Genomic DNA, 23,697 nt, shown 5'->3' with positions numbered 1-23,697 from the left:
GAAAACATAGGAATAAAAGTGAGTAGGTAGTTGAAAACAATAGCAAGATAAAAAAAAAGTTTTGCAACTTGCWACATTCAATAGTAATTGGAGTTGTTCTAGAGGAATTGACACAGAAAACAAAAACTTTTTTTTTTTCAAAATATTTTATTTTTTTATGTTAAGTTTTTACAAAATTATCTACAGTTGACAATGACAACAATTTTTTAAGACTAAATTATTTAAAATTTACAATCTTAACAACTTATAAGGTTGGGCTCGAATATTTTTCTTGTTTCGTTGTGGTCCTTCACCATTGCATCGTTGTTTGGTTTTCTCTTCAACAGGTCTCAAAAATTCAACGGGTGGTTTTTGGATCACAGTTGGAGGTCTGCAACGAACCGTTTTTGTACCATTGGTTCCAAACATTTTTGTTGGTCCTTTCCGCTCAATCGTCATCAACAAACCCGGATTCAAAATCTCTTGTCGTTGTCTTTGACGTTGGGCATCCAATTCTTCCTGAACTGTTCTTCGCAAAATTGGATCTCCTTGACTGATTTCACGCCATAGTCCATCCGTTCGAACAACGTTCAAAAGAGATGAAGGGTCCAAAAATCTGAAACAAACAAAGTATTAGTAAAATAAACACAATGAAAATAAATTTAATTTACCGAAAAATGGTAGACCACATCTCCACGGGCAGACGGAGCTTCGGCAGGGCGAAATTCGCAGCAACAAAAAAAGGAAACACTTGGTACATCTTGGAAAGCTTGGAATAAACTRAATTTGGGTAGCAGTGGCCGCTGTTTAAATACAGTGCGTCCCYACCCCTTTTAGAAAGCGGAAGAATTGTAGTGGTGCGGGTGGAGGTTGGGGGTGATAGACGGTGGGAATGGGGAGTGGGAGCAAAAATTTTTAGTGGTTTAAGCTTTGTTCATTCAACTGTTTTTTCGAGATCACAAAATATTAATACTTATAAGAAGAAGAAAACAAACTGAACTTTTTGTCACTTGAAAAAAAATGTAAACCAAACATCAACGTCAACATTGATGACAATTTCAAATTATTGACTTTTCTCTTGTCAAAAATATGACACTTTCCATGGTTAATTTCATTGTCTTGTGGAGACCATTCCATTTTTTCCTCCCTGGAAACTCTTATTCAGTGGTCTATTTTTTGGTATTTAACATCTTGCAATGATGAATCTGACAGAGACAGTCAGAGATAATAGTTGACAGTAGTAAAAAATAAGGTTAACCATCCTAATGCTTGCTGTACAACTATAGGTTACTCAAGTAACATTGACGATCAAAGTAATTTGACCGCGAAAGTACTTAATTTCCATAATTTTCAAAGTATGTTTTAATTCTCAAGATATGTGAATAAATGTGTGTAGATGAGATGCCGAGTTTACCGGTATGAATATCGATGTTGTGTTAAAAAATGTCATCGGAGGTAATATTTCAGGCAAATTGCAATGAATGCCTACTTATTCGCAGTATCAGAAGCAATAAATTGATGTGCGGAGTTTTATTTTATGAAAATGAAGATATGTGGACACATTTCGTGCAGCCATATATGCACTTGTCCCGTAGTGTTGGTTTTAATCTTCTTGCTAATTAAAAGTAATTGCTGACTCCATCCGCATGATAGATTTATTGTTAATATGATTCATCTAAAAAACGATTCTTTTCCCAAAGTTTTATTATTTTTATTTTAYCAATAAAATAATTTATACTTTATATCCTTCTTGTTTCGTTCTAGTCCTACATCATTGTATCGTTTGGTTTTCTTTTTAACAGATCGTAAAAATTCAAATTGTTAAATAAAATGTGAAAACATAGGAGTAAAAGTGAGTAGGTAGTTGAAAACAATAGCTAGATTTAAAAAAAAAAAGTTTTGCAACTTTTATTGAAGAAGAATTGTGATGGTGCGGTGGGGGTGATAGACGATGGGAGTGGGGAGTGGGGAGAAATTTTCAGCTTTGTTCATTCAACTGTTTTTTCGAGATTATAAAATATTAATACTTATAAGAAAACGAAAACAAACTGAACTTATTTTGTCACTTGAAAAAAAAATGTAAACCAAACATTAACGTCAACATTGATGACAATTTCAAATTATTGACTTTTCTCTTGTCAAAAATATGACACTTTCTATCGTTAATTTCATTGCCTTGTGGAAACCCTTCCAATTTTTCCTTCCTGGAAATTCTCATTCAGTGGTCTATTTTTTGGTATTTAATATTTTGCAATGATGAATCTGACAGAGACAGTCAGTGACAATAGTTGAATTTGTCCGCGAAAGTACTTAATTTCCATAATTTCAAAGTATGTTTTAATTGTCAAGATGTGTGAATAAATGTGTGTAGATGAGATGGCGAGTTTACCGGTATGAATATCGATGTTGTGTTGAAAAATGTCGTCAGGGGTGATATTTCAGAGAAATTGCGATGAATGTCTACTTATCCGCAGTATCAGAAGCAATAAATTGATGTGCGGACTTTTATTTTATGAAAATACAGATATGTGGACACATTTCGTGCAGCCATATATTAGAGGCGTTTTTTGAGTTATAATAGGCGCGTCAGCTGGTCCTTCACCACAAGGGACAGCTCTTAGAAAGAAGGGAAAATCGTAAAAGGGACGCGGACGGTGCGAATGTACTCCATCATAACCGCGTCCAATTTATTAAATAATTTGAGAGTGGTGCAAAAATGGAGACATAGTTTCGCCCTCGTGAAGAATCCGCGCCCTTAAACCGCAGTATCACGTTCGAAAATTGTAAAACATAAAACGGCGATTCTGTTAAGATATGCGGATGGGGATCGTCGCGTGGGGGCTGAACGCGTGCCGGTCGCGTGTTGGATAATGCCAAATCGCAGTGTAATGCGAATCTAATGACTAGTGCATGTAAAGCACATGTGTTGACACGTATCGCACAATTGGCCGCACTGCTAAACGCAAACACTCAAACCCTCCCACTAGCCTTCCTGCTTCCTGCTGCACGTTGGGCCGCGATAAAGCGGAAACTAAGAATAGGAAACATGTTGTCAACATGCTGTTACGATTACCCTTTAGCTACTGCTTTGTCTTTATTAACTCTTGCTTTCCCATCTCCGATCTCACTATACAACGAACAGACACCGCTGCAACAACACCGCAATCAAAACGGTTCCAACAAATTTATTTCGATTTTCACTTCATTGAAACTACTTAAAGACATTTTTTACATGCATTATTATGTTTCACTCGAAAAATATAAAATCCTTTTGTCTAAAATTGTTATCTCATAAATGTGACACACATGTACTTTCATTAATGTAGAAGCTAATATTTTATTATTGTACATGTGACTGTACGTCACTACTGCAGTGTCACAAAATTAAATCTCTCTTTGTCAAATTTTTAAGTTTGTAACGTACTTAAAATCATTAAGAAGTATTTTTTAAAAGACAAACAGAAAAGTTGTGAAGTCTAAACAATAACGAGTGGTTCAAAAAAAGAGGTTAGAGTAATAGGTATAGTTATAACTATAACAAAGTAAGTATAATATAATCTGTTGCATTTTTCTCAGTTCTAAGCAGATGTTGCAGTCTTCATTAGCAAACAATATTCATTTTTCTAACAATGTTAGTTTTTTTTTATTTTGCGTGAAATTGTTAGATTTTGTTTGCCTGGTAAATTGGCAAAGTAATTTAAAAAGTTGCCATATGTAAGATGCATGAAGTTTGTTTTTATCACTCATTAAGAGATATCTAATTAATTTTATTTTATACTCAATGTTAAAGAGAGCTTTTATCACCTAATTTCAATAGTTAAAGCAGTCTTTTACCGTCTAGTGAAATAAATTAATTTTTATCTTCTGTTCACATTCAAGAAATTCTGGTAGGTGAGTACAAAATAAAACTATTATACACGACGATAAAGATTGTTTATCTACTCGTGAAAAGGTCCATTTGTGACTTCGTCACTGGTAAACTCAACTTTTTACTCGTAGATAAACAATTTCTTTATCGTCTTTACAATAAATAACTATTATTAGTTTTCTCACAGTTCAGCTCAATTTTGTAAATTTTTATTTATTTAGAGCAATTTTAAAAATGATATAATAAGATCAGTTTTGCTGTGCTTTTATTATTGGTAACTGAGATTTTCTCAAAACTTCAAGCAAATGTTTGAAAAGTCCAATAACTAAAAATTGAGATATATATTTAAATCACAAAGTCGTATAGTAACATACAGGATGTGTCAGAGAAAAATTTCAAGTAAGATAAGATACCAGAAACATAAAAAAATGTCTAGAAAATTCTATCTGTCAAAAAATTTTGACGTTTGACATTTATTTATGTCTATTTTAATGATATTGATGTTCTTGTATATGTTTATTTATTAGATTATGAATAGAAAGTAATTGTGTTTCAAATAAAATGTATTATTTCTCAGATATTCTTTAAAAATTTGTAGAAGACGACTGAAAATTGATTTTTATAACAATTTTAACGAAAACTTGGACTTTTTATGTTGCTGAAACAAGAAGCTGTATCCTGAATTGTAACTATGTTTAACGTTATTTGTGGCTTTTTTGAATGTTCTTGGTATCTTTTCCGCATTTTTCTGTAGAGGGCGCGTTATATAAAACAGCCTGTATAGTAGTAGATTATTGTCATTTGAATATACCTAAGTTGATACGTTAAATTAATGACTCACTCTGAATAAATTCCAGAGATTATTGCTACAAATTTTTAGATATGTTTTTTATATATTTAAATATTAACTAAGAGGCAATATTTTGATTTAAATGAAAGAGGGTTGATGGGGTGACTTAATGAAAGAGCAAAAATAAATTTAATTCTTTTTATTCAAACAAGTGTACATTTTTATAGATTTTGCAAAAAATACATTATTTTTAAAAATCAAAAATTCTCTGCCCTCCCTTGATTTTTGTCCGATTCGAGTTTGTTACGATGGCGGACACTAGAGGTTTCCTCGGAAGTAGCTTCCTCCAATTGTCTTTGTTCATCAACAGCATTTTGAACTTTGAGAAAATCGTCAAAAAGACGCATGTAATCAATAGTTCTGTTGTAAACTTCCTCGTAGAGAAATTTCTGGTCATAGTATCTTCTAAAAGCGTCAACCAGGCAAGCTTGTCTCAGTTCTTCGTTGTTTTTACAAGCTTCGTAGATCTTAGAATCTTTAACAGCGCGATTGAGGAGCTCAGCAGGGCCTAGCTCACTGAAACAAAATCAAAAAATTAGTAAAAGATTTTTCACACTTTACGTACTTACTGTAAAAGCTCTAAGAGACGATCAGTGAGGTTTTTCAACTCCCTTTCGTTATCATCTAAACCTCTGGAATAAAAGGAACCCATTTTACTTGCTTGGAGGTGCACGAACAATAAGCAAATGAAAAAATGAAACTCACACTTTAATTGATAAAGAAGCAATGAAGAGTATTTAATCTAAACAAAATGGCAACGATTATGTAATATTCCAAGTAAACTCGTAATAAGCAATTGGTTTGTAATCAAGAATGAGATATTTACATACCTACAAATGATTAACCTTATATTTTTAAACATTGAAATTGACAAAAGAATTTGATTACAACTTAAGTTATTTTTAAATTATGTGACACTGTATTCGGTCTACAATTTTAGCCTAGAATAAAAAAATTTGTGATCTAAACTCAACCATTTTCAGAATTTATCAAATCAAAAATTCAATTTTTTTCTCAAATTCGACCAACGTTTTATGAACTTTTTCAAATTTCTAGGACCTAAGAGTGTAAAATGCCATTTAAAAAACAAAATTAATGCATTTTTTCGGCAAATATAAAAAAACATTTACCTATAATTGAAAACTCAGAGTCAATCAATTACAGTCACGTTTTAATTCGACTTTTTCAAATAACTAATATAGCTTGCACATCAGACAAAATGCCCGAACGATTTTATGGTTGGGCAAAGGTGAATTACAGATTTGATTTCTGTTAATTAAACAAAATATTTTTAACTTTTTTCATACCGATTTAAAAAGAGCGCTAAAATACAGGTGTTTCGAAACTCGCGCCACAGAGAAAAATTCAAAGTAAGATAAGGTACCAGGAACATAGAAAAAATGTTTAAAAAATTCTATCTGTTAAAAAATTTTGACATTTATTGTCTATTTTGACATGTCTATTTAATGATACTGATGATCTTGAATATGTTTTTTTTTATGGCAATAAAGGCCCCAAATTCATTCTCATGAATCAGTCTTTTGTTGCCGGTAAATTACCAAATGATTGGAAAACAGCACTAGTTAGACCAATTTATAAAAAAAGGAGATAAATTTGATGCAGAGAACTATCGTGCTGTTAGTTTAACCAGTTTAGTTGTTAAAATAATGGAATAAATCGTTTATGGTGAATTTTGTAAGAACAAATTACACTTGTTCTTAATCTTTTTTTCCGCACCACAATAAGATTATACAGCGATATTTATTTAAATTACACTAATTTTTCGTGTTACATAGGGTTATTCATAAATAAGGCTCGAATTATATGCAAAATGCATATTTGTGATTATTATGAGGTATATCAACAAAATTATAAGTTTTCTATGCATATCTGATGTTTTTTGATTAATATAGGCCAATTAAAAAAATGCATATTTTGGCAACTTCGTGCAAATTTTAGGAAATATTGCATATTTGTGCATATTTTTCTCAAATCACAAATTTCTGATTAAACATTTCAGTTCAAGTTAAAAATTAGACAGTTTAAGAAAAAAGATCCGATTAGAAATATGTTAAAGAGAAAAATTGTTTAAACTTTTGAGATTACCATATTATTAATATTTTTTTCTTAAATAAAACACTTTTTTAATTAATGTTTTACAAAGATATGTTCATGCATTTTATAAATGTACAAAAATATTTGATAAAAATGTTACAATTTATGTTAAAAAATTATAAACTTTATCTGTTGTCAAAACTTTCTTCCACCGGCCAAGGGGTGGTACGTTTAAACCATTAATTAAAATAAAAAATATTTTGGCATCGCTTTTTTACAACCTTTAAACATTCATCAATTTATTTAAAAAAAAAACGAATAGTTTATTAAAAAACAAATCTTTAATACTTGTAAGTCAAACATTTTTTAACAAAAAGTGTTAGGTTTACAAAAAAAATTTGCACAACAACAATTCTTGTAACAAGCTCGTTGTCTATAAAAAAATTGTGGTAGGTTTCATTCATCAATTTATTTAAAAAAAAAACGAATAGTTTATTAAAAAATATTCTTTAATACTTGTAAGTCAAACATTTTTTTAACAAAAAGTGTTAGGTTTACAAAAAAAAAATTGCACAGCAACAATTCTTGTAACAAGCTCGTTGTCTATAAAAGAATTGTGGTAGGTTTCCAATAAAAAAATTGTTAGTATGTTTATCACGTAAGTTAAACAATTAATTTATATTCAATTTTTTTTTGGAATAGCAATTTTATAGCCATTATACACCTATAATTTTTTTGACAAAAAAATTGATAGTTTCATTCCATCCAAATCCAATCCAAATCAACTGTAATAAAAAATAAGTATAATGGTAAATAATAAGTACTGGACAAAAACTCGAATCAGATGATAATTAGTGCTAAAATTTTATTATTTTCCCCATAAATTGCAAAAATTCATGTTTCTTCTTAATTCAAAGGCCTTCAACGCGTTTATCTAAAATTTTTACTCCCCTTATCGGCGTTTTTACAATATGTGATTATCAGAGTCGAGTCAGATTTCGACCATTTCGTTAGTGTTAGTCTTTTAATTCGTACTAGTTTTGTCAATTTTATTATTTTAACTGTTTGTGTTGTGTTTTAATTCGTTACATGGATCGAGGTATGTAACAAATTTATAAATCTTTTTGTATTTTTTTTTATTTAGGTGCAGAATATTTCGATTTTCTAAAAAGCGTGCAAGGAGTTACAAAAGCTCCTGAAAACGTAATTAAATATCACTGCAAAAAACTACGTTTGCCTCGATTCAAAGACCTTATTGATTGAGATGTTTTAGGCAATTCAGCAGCCCCCTTGAGCAAATTTTCCTTATTAAAATCATGAGTATCACTGTACAAGGGACACAAATCGAAACGATCGCCTCCATCTTCATTAAAGTGTTTATAACCTGTTACTGGTTCTTCACATAAGTAACACATGGAAGCCCCACAAGAACAAGTCATTTTATTACAACCCTCTTCTTTGAAAAATTTGACGCCACATTTATAACATTTCCTGGAATTTTTAACAACGTAAGTGAATAATTCCTTGTTTTACCTCAACAAAGCCTCAGTTATTTTATTCTCAACAGAAGTTCGCGCCTTGACGTCAGCATCCTTGTCGATTTCTTCGCACCTTAAAGGGGCATGCGATGGCTTCTTGCACATCCTGCAGGACTTTTTCATGCACTCAGGATTCGAACACGTGAAAATGGTGTAGCCCTCAGCAGGAATCGTGGCGAAATCGCAAAATGGACACATTTCCAACTCCTCAATTCCTGCAGCTTCGAGGGCTTTCTTTTGGGCGATTTTCGAGAACAATTTCGGACTCAAAACGGCCTAAAATTCGTTTTATTCAAACACAACGACTTATCACCACCAACTTGTAATGTTTGAAGACTAAATGAGGATTCGCAACTGGCGAGACATGAAAAAGACAGTTTTCCTTCCCCAAAGGCCACTTCGACACTTTTCACAATACAAGATTTACAAAATTTGCAATTGTTTTCACACGTGTGGATGTCACGTGGGAGAACTTCCTCGTCGTAGCAACAATTACATGTTTGCATTAAACTGCGATTTTTCGCTTCTTCACGTTCCAAATTTTCGCGTTTTTTCATTTCGGTGAGATAATGGGTGATTTCTTTTTAATTGATCCTGCAGGACTCCTTCATGCACTCGGGATTCAAACAAGTGAAAATGTTGTAGCCTTCAGCAGGAATTGTGGCGAAATCGCAAAATGGACACATTTCTAACTCTTCAATTCCTGCAGCTTATTTGATCTCCTCGAGGGTGGATCATCTAGTCGTAAGTGATTTTTTTTTAATTGAAAATTTTTAATTAGTTTTATTACCAGCTGGGGAGACAACATGCTCATTACCACCATAATCATCGGCGCCATTAATTATAAATATTTTTTACCAGTTGAATACATTTATTTTACTACGATTATGGTTTTATTTCTTCTCCTTTTTCATTACTTTAGTGAGAAAAATCGGTGAAAGGACGTGACGTTTAATTTTTAACAAAATTTTGGTCTATTTTCGATACCCAGAGCGGTCATTTACCAATAACTCAGGATTTATTGTTTTTTTTTTTTGTTTTTTATGTTTTTATCGATATGTGGGATATGAGGATAAATAAAAAATAAAACATTTAACTCGTATTGTCAATATTTATTTTTTAACTATTTCCATTAAATAATACAGAGTGTCCCACATTAGACTTTCATATCTAATTTCCCTGTTATTTGCCAACGGATTTTTATGAAATTTAAATTGTAGGAAACTTAAAAGGTGGTTAATAAAATTACCCCAAGATAAAAAATATAATTTTAATACATATTATCTCAATGTAAAATTAAGCGAAACTACTATTATACAGGGTGTTTTGTTTTTATTGTTACAAATTTAAACAGGTGATAGAATATTCAATTCAATTAATAAAAGTTTCCTATGAACATGTATCGAATTTTTTTAATGGATTTTTTTAAATATTTCAGAAACCATTAAAGATAAAATTACAAAATTTGATACAATTGATAACCTTTATACACCCAAACGAATTCAAAGATAAAATGTCAAAATTTTTACTCAGGAGCGTCTTAAACTGGGGGGGTTTAGGGTAATAGTGGAAAAACTCCATTAAAAAACGCATCTCTTTCAGGGGCTGTAGCTCGCTTACATAACATTTTTTGATACATGTTTATAGGAAACTTTTGTTTTACAATTGAATATTCTATTAGTTGTTTAAATTTGTAACAATAAAAACGGAACAGCCTGTATTGTTAAGTACTAAAAAATAGATCTCCACACAAAAAATTAATAAAATCACTAGTCTTAATCAGTGGAAATACGTCGATTATGTTGTTAAAATTGTGACTTAGTTTTTGAGAGAATTTTGTCAAAGTTATAACCGTAAAACAATGTTGCTGAAACAAGAACCTGTATCCTGAATTGTAACTATGTTTAACGTTATTTGTGGCTTTTTTCAATGTTTCTGGTATTGTATCTTACTTGGCATTTTTCTCTGGGGGGCGAAACAGCCTGTATAGTAGTGGATTATTGTCAGGTGAATAAAAGTTGAAACCTTTTACATACGTCAAAATAATGACTCACTCTGTATAAATACCAGAGATTACCGCTACAAATTTTTAGATAATTCTTTATTTATTTTTTAAATATTAACTGAGAGACAATATTTTGATTTAAATGCAGCAGGGTTGATGGGGTGACTTAGTGAAAGAGCAAAAATCTAAAAAAAATTATTTTTTTTATTCAAACAAGTGTACATTTTTTATAGATTTTGCAAAAAAATACATTAATTTTAAAAATCAAAAATTCATTGCCCTCCCTTAATTTTTGTCCGATTCAAGTTTGTTACGACGGCGGACACTGGAGGTTTCCTTGGAACGAGCTTCCTCCAATTGTCTTTGCTCATCAACAGCATTTTGAACTTTGAGAAAATCGTCGAAAAGACGCATGTAGTCAACAGTTCTGTTGTAAACTTCCTCGTAGAGAAATTTCTGTTCATAGTATCTTCTAAGAGCATCAACCAGGCAAGCTTGTCTCAGTTCTTCGTTGTTTTTACAAGCTTCGTAGATCTTGGAATCTTTAACAGCACGATTGAGGAGCTCAGCAGGGCCTAGCTCACTGAAAAAAAATTAAAAAATTAGCAAAAGATTTTTCACAATTTACGTACTTACTGTAAAAGCTTTAAGAGACGATTAGTGATGTTTTTCAACTCCCTCTCGTTATCTTCTAAACGTCTGGAATAAAAGGAACCCATTTTGCTTGCTTGGATGTGCACGAACAATAAGCAAATGAAAAAATGAAACTTACACTTTAATTGATAAAGAAGCAATGAAGAGTATTTAATCTAAACAAAATGGCAACGATTATGTAGTATTACTAGTATTCCAAGAAAATTCGTAATAAGCAATTGGTTTTTAATCAAGAATGAAATATTTACATACCTAAAAATGATTGGCCTTATTTTTTTAATATATAAAAATTGACAAAAGGTATTCTACAGGTAATTCTTAAATAGACCGACAAAATTTTATTACAACTTCCCAAATATAAATGGAGACAAACTGTACCCTTTTTACGTTTATATCTTTTAGGGGCAAAACCCCCTTAACCCGCCACTTACGGCGTTTATGAATTGTTGCAATGATCAAGTACATTTTCATCAAATACCACTACTTGTGCTAATACTATTTACGAATACATCAGTGGCGTACGCTTTACCTCAAAAATAACTTTAATAAATTTTATTTGGAGAACGGTTAAACACAGAATTTTTTAAATATTTTTTCCAGCATGTTTTCATTTGATACTACCAAGGATAAAATTTTGTCGGTCTATTTAAGAATCACCCTGCCTTCGCAATTCGCAATTACAATTTAAGTTATTTTTAAATTATGTGACACCGTGTTCGGTATACGATTTTTGTGATCTAAAGGTGATCAACTATTTTCAGAATTTTTCAGATTTACACCATCAAAAATTCAATTTTTTTTTTCTTAAACTCGACCCAACAATGTTTTCTGAACTTTTTCGAGTTTCTAAGACCTCTGGCAGTGTAAAACGTCATTTGAAAAAAATGTTAATGCATTTTTTTCGGAAAATGTTAAAAAAACATTTGCTTGTAATTGAAATCTCAGAGTCGATCAATTACAGTTGCGGTCAGAGAAACGTTGTAATTCGACTTTTTCAAATAACTAAATAAATGGCTTGCCCAGACAAAATGCCCAAACGATTTTAATAGCAAAGATGAATTGCAGATTTGATTTCTGTTAATTAAACAAAATATTTTTAACTTTTTTCATACCGATTTAAAAAGAGGTGTTTCGGAACTCGCGCCACAGAGAAAAATTCAAAGTAAGATAAGGTACCAGGAACATGGAAAAAATGTTTAAAAAATTTTATCTGTCAAAAAAAAGTCTATATAGTGTTACTGATGATCTTGTATATGCCTTTTCATAATTATTTATTAAAGGTACAAAAATTTTGGCAATAAAAACCACAAATAACTTAAACAGAGTTACAATTTAGGATACAGCTTTCTTCTTTGCTTTTCTAATAGCCTATAGCAAAAAAACTTGGAAAATTATTTTTCCAACAAAAATAAGTAGTCAAAGTGCACAATTTAAACTCTCATAACTTAGAAATTTTTATAGATAATTTTTTCCATGATCCTGGTATCTTACCTTACATGAGATTTTTCTCTAAGGCACAAGTTCTGGCGCACCCTGTATTTATAAAAACGCAAACTTAAAACTGTGACATAGTTCAAATGAGACCAAAATAAGAAAGTCTAAATAAGAAAGTCAAGAAACCACTAGAAAAATGTTAAAAACACTATGCCATCAAAATTAAATAAACATCTAAATGCGTAAAAATGTAACAAAATATATTTAGGTAACTTTAATGTAAACCGTTATAATTTGCGATATTTTTTTTCTTTAAAAATTTAAAAGAAAAATAAAAGAGTGTATTAAAAGTACCGCAAACGTAAAAATAATAAAACAGTCTAAAGACGTAAAATCGGGTCGTGTTGCAATTTTTTCAATAATATATAATATAAAAAATATTAAATGTAAGAAATAAATAAAAAATGTAACAAAATGTTAGTAAACGTAAAGTTAATAAAAGTAAAACGTAAGATGTTTCAAATAGGATTGAAAAGTAAGATCAAAAAACTTAAAAAAAGCAAAAAAAACCAAGGCAAAAATATGTAAGTAATCTAAACAAATGGTAAGTGTGTAATCATAAAAACATTAGTTAAAAAACAATCAAAAACGCAATCACGTAAAGTAAGATTGTAACAAAATTTAAGAAGTAAGCGTAAACCGCTAAAATCTAAGAGATAACTTGTTCTTTTATTTTATGAATTCTGAATTTTAAAAAAAGTTATTTTTTTATACAATATTATATACAATATTGAGGGCTGTTTTGATAAATGATATATTTTTGATCGACCGAAATATGACGGCTAGTCGGCTATACTAATTACGGAAATGAATGTTTCCTATACACAAGCGCAGCGAGAGATTAATAGTTATTTTACAAGACTACAATACACAATTTTTTGTTATTGTTTAAAGCAATTGGTAAAAAACGCAAGTTTTTTTTTAAATTTTTATATTAAAAAGTATGTACGTACATGCGAATGACGATGAAAAAAAAACTTAAGAACGATCTTTAAATTATTATAAATTTCAATTCAACTTTCTGGTCTATTAGTTAGTATCTACACCAATAAAATTGTGCAAAAATACGAATTCTCCCTGCAAGGAAAATTAATAAAATACACCTTTCTGATGAATTCTAATTAATTTTATAAAATGATCTTAACTTTATCTATAAAATACTGAAACTGCACTTCGCTCCATAGATAGGTAATAGTAATAGGCATTATAAAATAGAAATATAATCAAAATAAAATTAACCTAAAGACCTAAATCTACCTAAAACTCGTTGAAATAAATAATATATTAAACTTGATTTGTCCGTGTTTTTGCCATACTATAGCTATAATTTTTCGAAATAAATAACTTTTTATCAATTATTTTATCATATTTAAAATTTTTATTTTTTTACAGACCTTTTAGTTATTATTTCAAATAACTCTGAAGCTAAATCATTTCGCGAATTTTTCTTTCAAACCCACGATATGTATACTTAAAAATTTTCTCTAAAATAAAGTTTAAATTTTATTTAACAGTATTTTATTTCACAAAAATATGTGCATTGGGAATATCTATATCTCCTTATTTAATATTAATTAACAAGTATAGAATAATTTTCTTGAAATTAAATGTTAACTGAAAGTTTAACACTATATTTTTATCTGAAAGGTTTTGACACAAATGGTTCAAAGATTTTAGTTTCATAAAATATTTCTATAAAGAGATTAAAAAATTCGTTTAAGTGTATTTTTGAAAAAAATAAATACGATTTTTTACATTTTTTAACGCTTTAAATTTTTTTTATTATAGTATTGGCAAATAAAAAATAATGAAAGGGATTATTTTGATGAATGTAGAGTTAGGATAGGAATGTGTGGTGTTTGAATGTGATGAGTTTGACTTAATTGAATATCTGAAAGTCTTTTGAGAAATTGAGAAATTCGTTCGGATTTGAATGGGGTTTGTTAAAATCGTGACTGCTATTTAAGATAGCTGTGGCTGGGTTTCGATTTCGTTTTCAATCCCATCACTGGCGTAATTTTAGTAACAAGGCAAGTAATCCATCGCCTCCATCGGGCTCATCTGAATGATATAATCCGGAGTGGTGTAGAGTTTTTCCGCATTGAATCCCCCGGAACCTTCGGTCTAGACAAGGACGGTGCGGAAATATGGAAATGGTGGAAATCTTGAAACGACAAGCACATGTGTCGACACTATTAAATTAAATTTCTTTTCCTCTGCGAAAAGAATGGTTCAAATTTCTCAAATTCGAATTATCTACTTTACATTCATTTTAAATTTAGAGTGCGCGTAGAAAACTTTGAACGTTTTTAATATTTAATTTTGTTTGATTTACGATTGTAGTCGTGTTCTGATTCGGATGTGCGGAACATGACGCTTTTCTGACTTAAGGGACCAGACAAACGGTCATGTGGCGGCAAGCGCTAAGTCGATGCTAATGCGAAAACGATTCTTCAAAGCTTGCCATGAATTCGCTTCAACAAAATTACTTTTTCATTTTATCTAGCGGTTGCGCCGATATACTGGCCGTGTGTTACGACTCACAAATTCCAGAACTGACATCCTAACATCATTCCCAAACTCCACAACTCCACACCACATCAACATCAAACTGATATTTGTCCAAAAATTATACATTTTTATCGTTTAGAGACAGTCTTCAATCTGTACATGAATCCAGTCAGGTGTTCAATTTGAACCCAACTGAGCTTATGCAAGCAACAGGGTAAGCCATATTTCCCCGACTTCGACAAGAAAATCGAGTTTCAACTCTATAACTCAACTTTCGTTATCATGTATGAAATAGGTGAAATTTTTTTCTGCTGAAGGTTCCCGGATAATTGTCTGATGAACGAATCGAGCAATAAATCGGGCCATAAAAGCTGCTAAAGTGTTCAGCAGTTTCATTAGTGACAATGAGCACATTTGGAAGCGCTAAAGGAACACTCTTCGTAATAATAATGAGAGGTGGCAATAAATTACAGTTATAATATAGTTATTAAATTTCGTAAAATCTCATTCACATTGTTAAAGTGTCTTTACCTGCTACTGCTTTGGCGGCATATGTTAAAGTATACCGTACGACGGAAAACCCACAGCAACCTTCCTAAATACAATTTAATGATGATTTAACTCGCTTGAACAAAGCCATACTTAAACTTCACCACCACCAAATCGGAAAATCACAATCATATCAAAAGTTATAAATTTTATATTCTTCCTATTCATTGCAGTAATGACGCGATACCTGTTCTATTATTATCCAACTTCAATAACAACTTTTACATCATTAAAAAAGAGCTTTCAGCATTCAAATTTAGTCAACCAGACTTAATCACAAACATAATTAATTTAAATTAATGCCAGTTATATTCACATTTGCTACAAATTATTTGGCGTCAAAAAATTAACAAGTAGTGAATTCAAGTTACTGTAAAGTGTTTTAATCAAATTTATATTAATTTTTTTGAAAAAGTATTATTGTGTTATCAACAGCAGCATCTGTTAGACAATAGCTACACTTTTAAATAACCTTAAATTTGATGTGTGCTGCTATCTACTTGATGATAGTTATACTTATTTACAATGTAAGTAAAACGTACTACAGGAATCTATATTTTTTTGTGTTTATAAGTTAAAATTAACTCCTTGACTTTTGAAAAAAAAAAAAAACAAATTAGTAAAGTAAAAATTTATTTTGATATAAATGATATAATTAAAATACATCTCAAACACAATAAAGCAGTTTTCTTCATTATATAAAAACGACAGGATCCTTTAACTGTACCATAGTTTCTCTCACTTTTTTCAAATTTTCTAATAAGACGTTACCAGTGAAAGGTATCATAGTGACTTTTTGAATGTCTCCATTAATCACTAATTCTAAAGAAACACAGTTTGTTGTGTTATCAACTTCTGCTGTAACATTATCTAGTTGATTCACTACAAAAAAAACTGTTAATAAAACATAAATTTGTCTGTTTTTACCTCTCATTGACTGTTTTTTGAAATAACTTGTTAGTTCTTCACAGTGATCATCGACAACGCGTTTAACTGAAGTACTGTGTTCTCTAGGAAGGCCTAATTGTTGTAACTCGCTATGTAGAGCACTGCTATTACAATTAAAACGTACAGCTGATGTTATAATAAATGATAAACAAGCTATACAAGCTTTCAAATCAATGTCTACATCTAAAAGAAACAAACTTCATAAGATTCATTCAATTAACATATTCTTACCTAATTTTGAATCAGAAAAAAGTTGTTCCGCTTTATTTATCTAAAACAAAAAACAAATTGATAAAAAAAAGTTACTCTAGCCTGTTTGCTTACATCTACTGGTGGTTTTATAATCCCTTGGACTACAATTTGGGCTAAAAGTTTTAATTTGATTGATGATAATCGTGATAGAGTGTATATCTCAGCTAAAATCCAATCTGGACAATCAGCTTCGCCGCAAAAGCGAAATTTCTGAAAAATAGTCAATGCAAGTCAGTTCATTCCAGTTTTTTATTACCATTTTTGTAAATAAATTAAATTTTGATTAAAAACATAACCTACAAATTACAACTTGTCAAAATGGGTTTAATGCGCAGGCGAAAACATAGATGCTGAGAATATTCTTTAGCGAGAATTCTTCAAGCGTTTTATTTATTTTGTGGTGAATTGTCTCTCGCGTTAATTTTCTTTATTCTCTTTCAACCTCTGTTTCTTATTATTTTGTTATTTTTTATTATTTAAGTAAACTGGTGTAAGAAAAAGTCCTAAATTTTTTGTAATACTAATGTTTTGTGTGATTATTGATGAGCAATATAGCCATAAATAAAAAAGCATTTTTGTTGGAAACATGTGTTTATTTCAGTGAACATTACAGTTTTAAATCATCAAGATATGTAATAACGGCGTTTGAAAATACAATTATTGAATGTGGGAATAATTGACACATTTGGCCGACGTTTGGAGATAAGCTATGGCGTTTTTGTAGTTAAAATTTCTTGAGTGTGGACTATTTATTAAAAACGCACAATTACATAATTGGTAGGATTTATTTTCGTTACCACTCAATTGAGTTTTAAAAACTTATTACGTAACGATGTAAAATTGCAACAATTTGGTCAGGGATAACAACATTGGTACTGATACACTTCTGTTGGAAACATGCATCGTAGAATATATCACATAATAGCTCAGCGTTTATTATAATAATTATAAAGCGCGGGTTATAATATACAGGGCATTTTTAAAAAAATATTGGTCTTTTATGCAACATTATTGGCGCTTTTTCAGTAAAAAATAGCTATCTAGCAAAAAAAGATTCAAGTTTGGTTGTGTTATTTTAGAGCATACCCTGTAGATGCGGAAAAATATTATTTGTTGCACCAATAATATTCCACACAAACATTTATATTTAATTATAAAAACTAATTCAAATTCAAACATTTAACAACTTTTAGGTAGAATTTCAAGTATATAAACGTTTTAATCACGGTGTCTAAGGCCAACACAATTTTTTACAAATCTTATATTACGCCTTAATTATATTGAAGCGAAAATAACTGTAGGATTGGAATTACTCTAGTTCTACCAATCACAAATCGTGCAATTTCAAGAATCATGCAATAGGAAGACAAAATTAAAATTTAAACAAAAACCCTGGAATACCTTATTATTTTTTTCAAAATACTAAGTGTAGTAAATTGGTCAAAAAGCTATATATCAAGAAATCTTCCTATCTAACGCGGATAAGCTTTTGGTACGGATAATAATTTCAAACGAGCGATTTTATCAATCCAACAATCATTAAAATCAGCGATTCTGGCAGAATTGAGCATTTTCCCTGCGAATTAAGCTTCAATCTTTGTCGGTACTCTTCGAGCAGCTTCACAGCTTTGTCTCCTGGTGGATTCAAACATTCGAATTCGCAACAACGTTCGCCCACACGAAACTCCTTGCAAAACTGAAAAAAAGCACACTGTTACAAACTACTTCAATTAAAACATTAGGTTTAAAAATATCGGTTTGTGCACACTATATAAAATATCCAGATGGTAGGCTAGAAGTTTCAGCGTGAGCCACTTAAAAATTTATTATCCTCAAGAGAGACGCCCCGAAATTTCTTAACACAACGTTTATAAGTGCCAGAAAAATGTTGATTTAAGGTTTGACTTTACCCGTTTAACTTACCTTAAAAAAAGCAAAACATAAATTTAGAGTGTATTTGCAATATTATAAAAAAAACTTTCAGCTTATTGAAAAATATCTGGAGCAATCAAATCTGACAGTTTTCTGTTCACTACAATTGGTTTCGTAATTGAAAGCGAGTTTTAGTATCTGCTCCACATATTTTAAATGAATTATTGATTAGCAAGATTTTAGTGAAGTCTTGACAGGAAATTGATTATATAGAGCTTGTGAAAACTAAGTATGTTCAATTTAAAAATAATTTGTTATGTATCAAAATTTAATAAAACATTATTTATGTTAAAAAAGTAGATTACAAAAATATAAAATTTATAGTGTATTTTTGGTTGCCTATATGTTTCACTTATATTTCTACAAAAAATGTCCAAACTGATGTGAAAGCAAAATTTTGCTTCCAACATGCATGCTTAATAATATAATAACAAATGATAACATTTAAATTATTTAGTATTTGTGGTAATAAATAATTAAAATGCTTAACGATTAAACATTTAAAACACGTTCAGCACCAGTTCACTTACAAGCTTATGTTTATGTAGTATTTAATTAAATTCATTAAATTTATCCCAACTACTACAAGCACAAAAGTCAAAATGCAAATAATTCAAGAAATTAGGCATAGCTGTAGTACTTACTATGAAAGACTCGTCAGTTAAGTTAACAATCTTGAACAGTTTAACCCAAATTTTAAAAAAATGCGTAAAGTGTTACAATTTAGTAGTGACCTTTTGTCGGAATTAAAAAATGTTTTAAAACTATAATTTTTGTGCTACTCTTGATATTATTATTTTCCGTATTAGAACACGTTTTAATAGTTGAAACTTCAAATTTATTCTCACATATTAATTATTATGCTTCAATTTTTTTACTAATGACCGAAGGAGAAAACCAAATTTTTGCTAATCTAAAATCATTTTTTAATATTTTTTCACAGGATGATGAAAAAGTATGAAACCAACCGTTATTTGGTTAAATTGTTTATTTTTCGAGTCATTATGACAATTCTTTTGGCCAAAAACTATGATTTAGAAATTACAATAATCTATATAAAATGTTATTTTATCAATAAAATTCTTTTCATTTGTTAGTTAGGTTTCGAGCTCACAACAAAGACCTTCCTTTATCTTTTTGTGTAGTTGTGATTAAATTGTGTTTTTTTTTCTATTTGAAAAATTGATAAGAATGATTTATGTATATACATAATCACATACAGGTGCGCCAGAAATCGCGCCCCAGAGAAAAATTTCAAGTAAGATAAGTTACTAGGAACATGGAAAAAATGTTAAAAAAATTCTCAGTCAAAAAATTTTGAAATTTATTTTTTGACATTTGACATTTTTTACGTCTATTTAATTTTACTGATGATTTTGTATACGTTTTTTTACAATTATTTAGTAATGGTACAAAAATTTTGCCAATAAAAGCCACACATAACATTAAACAGAGTTACAATTTAGCATACAGCTTCCTTGTTTCCTCTTCTAATAGCCTGTAGCAAAAAAAAACTAAAAAATTATTTTTTCAACAAAAATAAATAGAGTCAAAGTGCAAAATTTAAACTCTCATAACTTCGAAATTTTTATAGATAGAATTTTTTTAACATTTTTTCCAATCTTCCATGTTCCTAGTATCTTACCTTACATTTTTCTGTAATTCTGTAAGGGTGAATGATTTTTAAACGAATGAGCCTCAAGAGCTGCAAATTAACTTTTATGCTTTTCGAAAAAGTTGATTTTCTGTCGATTTTTTCTTGCGTTTAATTAGTCTGGGATAAAAATGTGATATAGCTCGTCGTTTGTGCAAAAAAACTTGGAAAATTATTTTTCCAACAGAAATAAATAGAGTCAAAGTGCAAAATTTAAACTCATAACTTCGAAATTTTTATAGGTAATTTTTTTAACATTTTTTCCATGTTCCTGGTACCTTACCTTATATGGCATTTTTCTCTGGGGCGCGAGTTCTGAGGCAGCCTGTATACAGTAAATTAATAAATAATACAAATGCAATAATCTTAAGTTACGCCACTGGGCATAAATCAGGAAACTACATCGCAAAGCCAGTGGGTGTGTATCATGGTTTTCAATCTCCCACAGGACTCTTGCGAGTCTCCCGACGTCAAGTTCAGTTAATTGCTTCTGTTTGTCCTGGGAGAGGAATGAACTTGTTAGGACAAAAATAATCGCGTTTTGCTAGCACATTAATGTGAAAATATGTGTAGGTAATGATCGTAACAAACCTGAAAAGGGAAGTTTTCAAGCGTCTATTCTTGGCACATTCCTTGGGAATTCCCGAAAAGGAAAGTGTCGGTCGCAGTCGTGTTTATTGATATTGATTGGACGTGTAATGCAGTCGTGCTGTATGAAATTATATACCGAGTAAACAGTTGATACTCACGTAAGGCGGGTCGCAATAAATCGCTTTACACCACATGGGCTCCGAGTGATAACAAACGCACATCGTGCACACGGCAGGGCCAGGGACATAAAGCAAGCCATGGGCTATAGTCTGACCTTGAAAATCGGTGCAGTCCTCTTCTATTGCCCCTGAAAAGAGAAAATCAATTTTTGATAAAAAGGCGAAAATTTTGTTTGAGTTGATATAATTAGATTAATTTACGTGATAGATGCTTCAAAGGGACGCAAGTCCTTTGTGAATTCAGTTAGCACCGCTTTCGTCAAAAATTTATCGATTTGTCACCGGATGATTTATTATCACCTGGAGCGTTTTTTAATAGAATAAAGTGGCTTTCCAACTTATCAAATGCCGTTTTGGCACGGAGTTTCTTCTACGATAAAATAGAAGTATTACCTGCTTTAATAACAAGAGGATTAGACGGTTTACTTGCAGATATTTGGCCGATATCTGGAAAATAAAAATTTACTTCAATCCGGGAAAAAATTTCATTTTGATGCTCTGTGCTGTTATGTGTTCGTGTCATTGTGATAATTCAATCCGTTGACAAGTGCACCGCATTCATTAAAATCGCGTTTTCATCAATAAAAATCAATAACTCAAGCTGACTAGAAATTAGACAAAAACACATTTTTATATTCATATATCACGGAAAATTTTCTGATAAATAAGATAATACGAGCTTTTTCCACATAAAAGTTACACTAAAATGATCGTAAACCTTGAATGAAATATTTTTATGGATTATTTTATATTCATGCTGAGAACTGTACTCATTCTACAATTGTAAAATATGAAAAACGATGTTTCTTCTGCAACCCTCTTGCAATAATAAATTATCTACTTGAATTTCTACTATGCGACATAAAACAATGAGAAGCTCCCTTCGCGTATCTCCTCTAGTGCTCTTATCAAGCAACAAGCTCCGACTTGTTAATATTCCAAAATAGAACAAGAATATTTTATCAAGTTTTAACACTCTTAAGCACATTTTTAACTACTTTTCTTCATATCGTCTGACACAATTTTTCGAGAGCAAATTATCAAGCAGAACTGGTGCATCCATCATTTTCTAAAAAAAACACCAAAATTTCTCTTGGTGTTTGACTTGTTTACAATGAAAAACATAGAATAACATACCAGTTATTTGTGTCTATTTTTTTTTGTAAATCTCTATTTGAGTTTATTGATTTATTGTTAATTTTAATCAAATCGAATTGTTTATTTTGGTAAATCACTAAATGCTTTTATCCAGGCTTGCCAATAGTTTGTAAATAAGTATTTCTAAATTCAAAGCTTTTGCATAATAAATCCATTGATGACAATGTGACAAGTGGCCTAAAATGTTTTTTCACATGTTCTCAACTATTTTTGAAGTTGGTGAATAATTAATCACGTCTATTAGATTAACCCACCGTTTCACATGCTTACACTTAGGTGAAGATTAAAGGTTTTTGGGGGTTCATATACGCAATGACCATAATTTACGTGCCGTTGTTATTTGACAAGTGATTAATATTTCGTGGTCTCATTGTAGATTTAATTGTAAAATATGGCTGACAGAAAGCGACATTTAAGCTGTTGTGTTAGCGCGTGAGCGATGACTGTTTAATGAAAAAGTGCCAAGTTTCATACTGACAATACAGAAACAATAAAATATGAATTGTGAAAAATTGTTTTTAGTGTTTTCGTAAAAAAACAACAAACTCATATTTGCCTTTTTCATTCAAAATTGTGTCATTGCTGGATTCTGGAATGTCAGTTGGTTGTTGTAAAGAGAGGGATTCATCTACAATAATAATTAGCGTAAATAATCATACAAAATGACAAGCATTTTTACTGAAAGAGTTTTGTTGTGTAAATATATGAATAAAGTAATTCTAATTACTTAACATTTACATTACATTCAATGTAATGGTTAAAAAAACAACAAATTCTGTCCGTGAGATAAAGCTGTTATTTCATTAGCAATTGGAAATGTGTGCAAAACGCTTTTCTTTGCGGCTTGTTCGCCTATTTGCTTAAGCCAAGGATTTCCATGTAACTGATTTCTCTCCGTTTATTTTTCGTCCACGGATCAAGTAACCTTTTAGAAAGGATAAATAACGAAATAATCGCGTAAAAATGTGTTATTGTACTCCCTAAATCGGTGCATTTCGCTTGCATAATGAGCGATGGTCAAATAATTAAAACCTACAAAGTTACCATTTAAAAAAATGTCAGTGACGACACGTGTCATAAATAACAGGCTCCAATTAAGGCAAAATGTGGTAATTTTTAATATTAAAGCACACGATTTTTTAATATCAAACATAAATTAAGAGGGGCCGGTAGTTCACTATACTATATGGGCTTGATCGGTACAAAAGTTGCAATTTTAAGTATTTTACCGTTTTTAAGGTATATTTAAAAAAAGCTAAAATGTCAAAGCATTTCGAAAGCTTTACTTTATTTCTAAGTTTTTTTTTATCTAGAATACTTATACATGTTTGCAAGTGTCCACTGTACAAGTTTTGTACGTCATAAATTGTCTATAACATTTTTCATTTATATTTATTTAAATAAAAAAGCTATTAAAAACCATAGTAAAGAAATATATGGTAAATCGTATAAATGAAACAATAATCTTACTCTGTCAGAT

General features: G+C 30.5%; 4 protein-coding genes and 1 long non-coding RNA gene across 6 annotated transcripts in view; 1 reads left to right on the top strand and 4 right to left on the bottom strand.

Moving 5' to 3' along the window:
- Positions 1-228: 228 nt before the first annotated feature.
- On the bottom strand, positions 229-739 carry LOC123006625. The gene is made up of 2 exons (XM_044401243.1): positions 651-739; positions 229-595 (listed from the first exon to the last, which is right to left on the bottom strand). The coding sequence occupies exons 1-2, from the start codon at positions 737-739 to the stop codon at positions 229-231; spliced, it is 456 nt and encodes a 151-aa protein (XP_044257178.1).
- Positions 740-4,894: 4,155 nt separating this feature from the next.
- On the bottom strand, positions 4,895-5,349 carry LOC123006698. Its single transcript, XM_044401380.1, has 2 exons — positions 5,267-5,349; positions 4,895-5,213 (listed from the first exon to the last, which is right to left on the bottom strand). The coding sequence occupies exons 1-2, from the start codon at positions 5,347-5,349 to the stop codon at positions 4,895-4,897; spliced, it is 402 nt and encodes a 133-aa protein (XP_044257315.1).
- A 2,388-nt stretch (positions 5,350-7,737) lies between these two features.
- On the top strand, positions 7,738-9,173 carry LOC123006580. Its single transcript, XR_006412818.1, has 5 exons — positions 7,738-7,851; positions 7,897-7,955; positions 8,026-8,260; positions 8,320-9,034; positions 9,084-9,173. It is a non-coding gene; the product is annotated as an uncharacterized LOC123006580 (long non-coding RNA).
- A 6,946-nt stretch (positions 9,174-16,119) lies between these two features.
- On the bottom strand, positions 16,120-17,041 carry LOC123006582 (COMM domain-containing protein 4). Its single transcript, XM_044401168.1, has 5 exons — positions 16,960-17,041; positions 16,776-16,913; positions 16,683-16,722; positions 16,431-16,634; positions 16,120-16,385 (listed from the first exon to the last, which is right to left on the bottom strand). Exons 1-5 carry the CDS (start codon positions 16,960-16,962, stop codon positions 16,198-16,200), a joined length of 573 nt encoding a protein of 190 aa, XP_044257103.1. The 5' UTR covers positions 16,963-17,041; the 3' UTR covers positions 16,120-16,197.
- A 245-nt stretch (positions 17,042-17,286) lies between these two features.
- Positions 17,287-23,697, bottom strand: part of LOC123006484 (integral membrane protein DGCR2/IDD-like) — a 10,894-nt gene continuing 4,483 nt past the window's right edge. The window contains exons 2-4 of one of the 2 annotated variants that reach the window (XM_044401005.1): positions 21,453-21,506; positions 21,039-21,187; positions 17,287-18,399 (exon numbers count right to left, since the gene is read on the bottom strand). In XM_044401005.1, the coding sequence (XP_044256940.1) occupies positions 18,211-18,399; positions 21,039-21,187; positions 21,453-21,506 (392 nt within the window). In that variant the 3' untranslated portion in view covers positions 17,287-18,210. The remainder of the gene's footprint in view (positions 18,400-21,038; positions 21,188-21,452; positions 21,507-23,697) is intronic. The other variant, XM_044401006.1, reaches the window with a different exon arrangement.

The sequence above is a fragment of the Tribolium madens genome, unplaced genomic scaffold, assembly GCF_015345945.1.
Source record: "Tribolium madens isolate multiple individuals breed KSU strain unplaced genomic scaffold, Tmad_KSU_1.1 Scaffold_2;HRSCAF=44;Tcas5.2_LGX, whole genome shotgun sequence".
Classification (NCBI taxonomy): domain Eukaryota; kingdom Metazoa; phylum Arthropoda; class Insecta; order Coleoptera; family Tenebrionidae; genus Tribolium; species Tribolium madens.
The sequence above is the reverse complement of the archived record's forward strand: the minus strand, read 5'-3'. Positions and strand labels throughout refer to the sequence as shown.